At 50.5% G+C, this 5,827-nt stretch overlaps 1 protein-coding gene and 1 pseudogene across 1 annotated transcript; both read left to right on the plus strand.

Annotated features, from left to right (window-relative positions):
• Nucleotides 1-560: 560 nt before the first annotated feature.
• LOC128576292 (dual specificity protein phosphatase 7-like) lies at nt 561-2,233 on the plus strand (annotated as a pseudogene).
• Nucleotides 2,234-3,332: 1,099 nt separating this feature from the next.
• LOC128576293 (60S ribosomal protein L3-like) lies at nt 3,333-4,617 on the plus strand. The gene has a single exon (XM_053578342.1). It carries the CDS (start codon nt 3,350-3,352, stop codon nt 4,559-4,561), a length of 1,212 nt encoding a protein of 403 aa, XP_053434317.1. The 5' UTR covers nt 3,333-3,349; the 3' UTR covers nt 4,562-4,617.
• Nucleotides 4,618-5,827: the final 1,210 nt, after the last annotated feature.

The raw sequence follows: 5,827 nt of genomic DNA on the forward strand, positions 1-5,827 counted from the left end.
CAGTTAGATGTAAGAAAATCTGGGAACTAACTCATCAAAATGCTAGAAATTATTATTCTGGGGATGGTAGGGACATGGGCAATTTTCTAAAAATTTATCTTGGGCCGGGCCCCCCCGTAGCTCAGTGAGTAGGGTGATAGCCATGTACACCGAGGTTGGTGGGTTCCAGCCTGGCCCAAGCCTGTGAAACAACAATGACAACTGCAACCAAAAAATAGCTGGGCATTGTGGTGTGCACCTGTAGTCCCAGCTACTTGGGAGGCTTAGGCAAGAGAATCTCTTAAGCCCAGGAGTTTGAGGTTGCTGTGAGCTGTGAGCTCTGGCACTCCACCAAGGGCTGAGACTCTTTTTGAGACTCTGTCTCAAAAAAAAAAAAAAAAAAATTATTTTATTTTATTATATACTTAATGTCTCTCAAAGTATAGCTTTATTATTAAAAAATTTATGCAATAAGGGGAGGCGGGCGCCCCGAGACGCGGCTGGGGCCCGCGCGGCCGGGGCGCCGTCCCAGGGCAGGGCTGCCCGGCCCCGGCCCCGGCCCCGGGCTGCCCGCTCTCCCCATGAAAAACCAGCTCCGCGGCCCCCCAGCGAGGGCGCACATGTCGGCTTCGGGGAGGGGGCGGCGGCGGCGGCTGGGGGCACCGGGCGGGGTCCGAGCCCGGCGCTGGGTGTGGGTCCAACGTGGGCACTGGGGCGAGCGCGGCGACTGGAGCAGGGGCCATGCCCTGCAAGAGTGCGGAGTGGCTACAGGAGGAGCTGGAGGCGCGCGTCGGCGCGTCGTTGCTGCTGCTGGACTGCCGACCGCACGAGCTCTTCGAGTCGTCGCACATCGAAACGGCCATCAACCTAGCCATCCCGGGCCTCATGCTGCGCCGTCTGCCTAAGGGCAACCTGCCCATCCGCTCCATCATCCCCAACCACGCCGACAAGGAGCATTTCGCCACGCGCTGCAAGGCGGCCACCGTGCTGCTCTACGTACGACTAGGCCACGGCCGAGTGGCAGCCCGAACCCGGCGCTCCAGCCTCGGTGCTCCGTCTGCTCCTACAGAAGCTGCGCGACGACGGCTGCCAGGCCTACTACCTCCAAGGTGGTTTCAACAAGTTCCAAACAGAGTACTTAGAGCACTGCGAGACCAACGTGGACAGTTCATCCTCACCCAGTAGCTCGCCACCCACCTCTGTGCTGGGCTTGGGGGGCCTACGCATCAGCTCTGACTGCTCGGATGGCGAGTCAGACCGAGAGCTGCCTAGCAGTGCCACTGAGTCGGATGGCAGCCCTGTGCCATCTAGCCAACCAGCCTTCCCTGTCCAGATCCTGCCCTACCTCTACCTTGGCTCGCCAAGGACTCCACCAACCTGGACGTGCTTGGCAAGTACGGCATCAAGTATATCCTCAATGTCACACCCAACTTACCCAATGCCTTTGAGCATGGTGGCGAGTTCACCTACAAGCAGATCCCCATCTCTGACCACTGGAGCCAGAACCTCTCCCAGTTCTTCCCTGAGGCCATCAGCTTCATTGACGAGGCCCGCTCCAAGAAGTGTGGTGTCCTGGTGCACTGCCTGGCAGGCATCAGCCGCTCAGTCACCGTGGCCTACCTGATGCAGAAGATGAACCTGTCACTCAATGACGCCTATGGCTTCGTCAAGAGGAAAAAGTCCAACATCTCGTCCAACTTCATGGGGCAGCTGCTGGACTTTGAGCGGAAGCTGGGGCTAAGCAGCCCATGTGACAACCGTGCGCCCAGTGAGCAGCTCTACTTCTCCACACCCACCAACCACAACCTGTTCCCACTCAATACGCTCGAGTCCACGTGAGGCCTGGCACACTCCTGGGCATGGCACCGGGCCCCTGCTCAGCCCTCCACAGGGCCATGTGGGAGGGCCCAAGCCTGCTGCCTCTGGCCTGTGGAACCCACAGATGTTGCCTGTGCCCAGAGGCCCAAGCTAACCAATGGCTGAGTGCCCTTAACGTCCAGTGGGAGCAGGGCTCACAGGCAAAGCCTCCCTCTGCAAAGGTTGCTGGAGAGGCCTCAGCAATCAGACATGTGGCTTTGGGGGTCGGACAGGGCCTCATCCTTTCCTAGGACACTCCTTTCTGCTGATGGCCTAGCCAATTTGGCTACTTTTTAAAGACATATCCATGGACTTGAGTTTACTTTTTACTTTTGGCAGGTAAATCCAAGCTCCCTGGAGCACAAAGAGTGTTCAAGCTCTTCCTGATTTTTTTTTTTTTTTTAACAAAAAGTGTTATTTTCAGGCCACATGCAATAGTGGATTGTATAAACCAGTATTTCATCCCTTGATCCCACAGAGAGAGAAGTGTTCTCAGTTTTTTCATTCTACAGAAAACAATTGTTTGTTTTGTTTTTTATGGAAAAGACAAATGCCGTGTTGATCTTGACCAAATGCATTTTGGACATGTGTGAAGCCTCTGTTTCTTCGGTGGGCCCTTCTTGAAGGAGTGGCTTGCTGCTCTCCAGGTGTTGGGACCCCCAGTGATGCCGTCTCTCACCCTTGGCCCAGTCCAGCTTGGCACTGCACTTGGCAGTGAGGACTGCTGCAAGTTGTGATTGGTGGGCTGGATGGGTGGTCTTGGCAATCTCAGTCCTCCCATTCTCCCCTCTGGGGGTCCCTACAGACCTCCCTGAGGCAAAAGGTGGGGGGGGGGTTTGGGGCTCTGCCACCATCCTTCCAGAGATGGGCAGCAAGGGACTACTAAGCAGTAGCATTAAGCCTCTGGGCTCAGCTCCTAGGAGAGCAGAGGCCCTGGGCCCTTTTATATATTTACCCACTACTTCTGTCTCTCTCTGTAACTGGGAGTGGGGCCCTGGTGGCTGGGGAGAGCTTAAGTGCTGGTGGGGCCAACCCTGCCACCAAATTCTTCCCTGACTCTGGCTGTTGCTTTGGTCCAGCTGCCTCTCCCAGCCTCCGTGTCCCCATTAAAGCCTGCCCTGCTCTCATTTTGCCCATGCCTTCTATTGCCAGGAGACTTGCACCCATTTCAACCCTAGGGCAGGGGCAGGGGGGCAAGGATGGACAAGTGGAAAGGGTGTGCGGCTCTGTCTACCCCACTCTCCATATCCACAGAACAAAGCCACGGATTCCGTTATCCTCCTACAGTTTTGTTTCTTCTCCAACCTCGGTTCTGCCAGGTGTCAGGGCTGCATGGGGACCCAAGGAGGGGTAAGTGGTCAGGCCAGGGTCCCTGATGGAGCAGCATTCAGCATGTGAGTGAGGCCACAGAAACTCTGCCCCACTGCATCTTACCTCACAGGGGTGGCTTTCAGGGATTCTTTTGGGCGGCAGATTAAAATCTTGCCACAGACTGGCGGGATTTGAGGACGCAATGTCTCACAGGAAGTTCTCAGCTCCCAGACATGGATCTCTGGGCTTCTTGCCTCGGAAGTGCAGCAGCAGGCATCGTGGGAAGGTCAAGAGCTTCCCCAAGGATGATCCATCTAAGCCTGTCCACCTCACAGCCTTCCTGGGATACAAGGCTGGCATGACCCACATTGTGCGGGAAGTCGATAGGCCGGGATCTAAGGTGAATAAGAAGGAAGTTGTAGAAGCTGTGACCATTGTGGAGACACCACCCATGGTGGTTGTAGGCATTGTGGGCTACGTGGAAACTCCTCGAGGCCTCCGGACTTTCAAGACCATCTTTGCTGAGCATATGAGCGATGAGTGCAAAAGGCGCTTCTATAAGAACTGGCATAAATCTAAGAAGAAGGCCTTCACCAAATACTGCAAGAAATGGCAGGATGAGGATGGCAAGAAACAGCTGGAGAAGGATTTCAGCAGCATGAAGAAGTACTGCCAAGTCATCCGCATCATTGCCCACACCCAGATGCGCCTGCTTCCTCTACGCCAAAAGAAAGCCCATCTGATGGAGATCCAGGTGAATGGAGGCACCGTGGCCGAGAAGCTAGACTGGGCCCGGGAGAGGCTGGAGCAGCAGGTCCCTGTGAACCAAGTGTTTGGGCAGGATGAGATGATCGACGTCATCGGTGTGACCAAGGGCAAAGGCTACAAAGGGGTGACCAGTCGTTGGCATACCAAGAAGCTGCCACGCAAGACCCACCGAGGACTGCGTAAGGTTGCCTATATCAGGGCATGGCATCCTGCCCGTGTGGCTTTCTCCGTGGCACGGGCTGGGCAGAAAGGCTACCATCACCGCACGGAAATCAATAAAAAAATTTATAAGATCGGCCAGGGCTACCTGATCAAGGATGGTAAACTGATCAAGAACAATGCCTCTACTGATTATGACCTGTCCGACAAGAGCATTAATCCTCTGGGTGGTTTTGTCCACTATGGTGAAGTGACCAATGATTTTGTCATGCTGAAAGGCTGTGTGGTGGGAACCAAGAAGCGAGTGCTCACCCTCCGCAAGTCCTTGTTGGTTCAGATGAAACGGCGGGCTCTGGAGAAGATTGACCTTAAGTTCATTGACACCACCTCCAAGTTTGGCCATGGCCGCTTCCAGACTATGGAGGAGAAGAAAGCATTCATGGGACCACTTAAGAAAGACCGAATTGCTAAAGAAGAAGGAGCTTAATGTCAGGAACAGACTGTACAGCTGGTGGGATCTCAATAAAAGTTGTTTTCTAATGACAAAAAATAAAATAAAATAAAATAAAATCTTGCCACAGTTGAGAAATTGACAAAAAGCTTCCATGCTATATATGGTTCTTTCTCTCTTTTATTTTTAAAAAGAAAAACTCAGAAGCATCAGATTTGTGTAAATGAGGGTATGCTAGAGGGTGGCCAGTTTTGCTTTATGATCTTACGAAGGAAAATTTGTGACCCTACATATATATACACACATAAGTATATATATCCCGAACCAGCAATGGGACTTTGTTTATATTGCAAATAAATATTATTTTTTCTTTAAAAAAAATTTATGTAATAAAAACGTTTCAGAAATCTTGTATTATAAAATATTTGGGGGTAATGAAAGAGTATTAACATATATATATATTTTTAACATATATATTTTTGTTACTCTCTAAAAAGATTTGCCACAAGGTTCCACCTGAAAGTCAAATACCTAGCTCAACCTTGTAACATATGTTTATAATTTAAATTGGCCTTTAAAAGCAGAGTCCTACTTTTAAGAAAAAAATGGAAATTCACCACACGCCATGTATAATATCTAAGAGGGGAACATGTTTAAAATTTAAGTAGTATAAACTCCTTAGCAGTGCTTCTGTGTTAGATACTTTATCATTTTAATTAAGCATAGTTCACTCTAATAAAAATATCTATGTGTAGAAGAATGCTCTAACAGCAATTTATTAAGTGATGTGCTTCAAAGACCTTCTTAAAAAATTATGATAACCATATTTGCTGTTTTACTCAGTTTCAGTTTCATTTTGCTTGATCATGCCTTGGCATTCTGCTAAGATAGTCTCCTTAAATGATGTCACCAGGACATTTACACAGCATTCCATGAGTGTTTCAACAGAGTTACATTCTTGTTTTGTTTCTCAATAACGTAGTGCTCGTTTTTCTTCTTCTTTTAACATTCGTCATAGGATGCTCTTACTCCAATGACCAGCTGAGAATCAAAGCTTGTCCTGATCTTTCAGCATGTACCAGGTTCATTGCACTATCTTGGAGTCTGTCCTTTATATTTGAAAAGATTGGGGAATTCTGAGCAGCATTTGTATCTTGAGCTGGGCTCTGAGATGTAGCTTCCTCTTCAACTGTTCCATCTCCTGGAGATCCCAAGTGTCTGTGCAGCAGCCTCTGTCACCCTGTGACCTGCAGGTACTCGGAGACTATAGGGAGGACACTGGGACATCCTGGGAGCTGAAAA

Source organism: Nycticebus coucang, chromosome 24, assembly GCF_027406575.1.
Source record: "Nycticebus coucang isolate mNycCou1 chromosome 24, mNycCou1.pri, whole genome shotgun sequence".
NCBI lineage: Eukaryota > Metazoa > Chordata > Mammalia > Primates > Lorisidae > Nycticebus > Nycticebus coucang.

Coding starts and splice junctions, on each gene's coding strand:
- LOC128576293 (XM_053578342.1), top strand. CDS start 3,350: ATGTCTCACAGGAAGTTCTCAGCTCCCAGACATGGATCTCTGGGCTTC.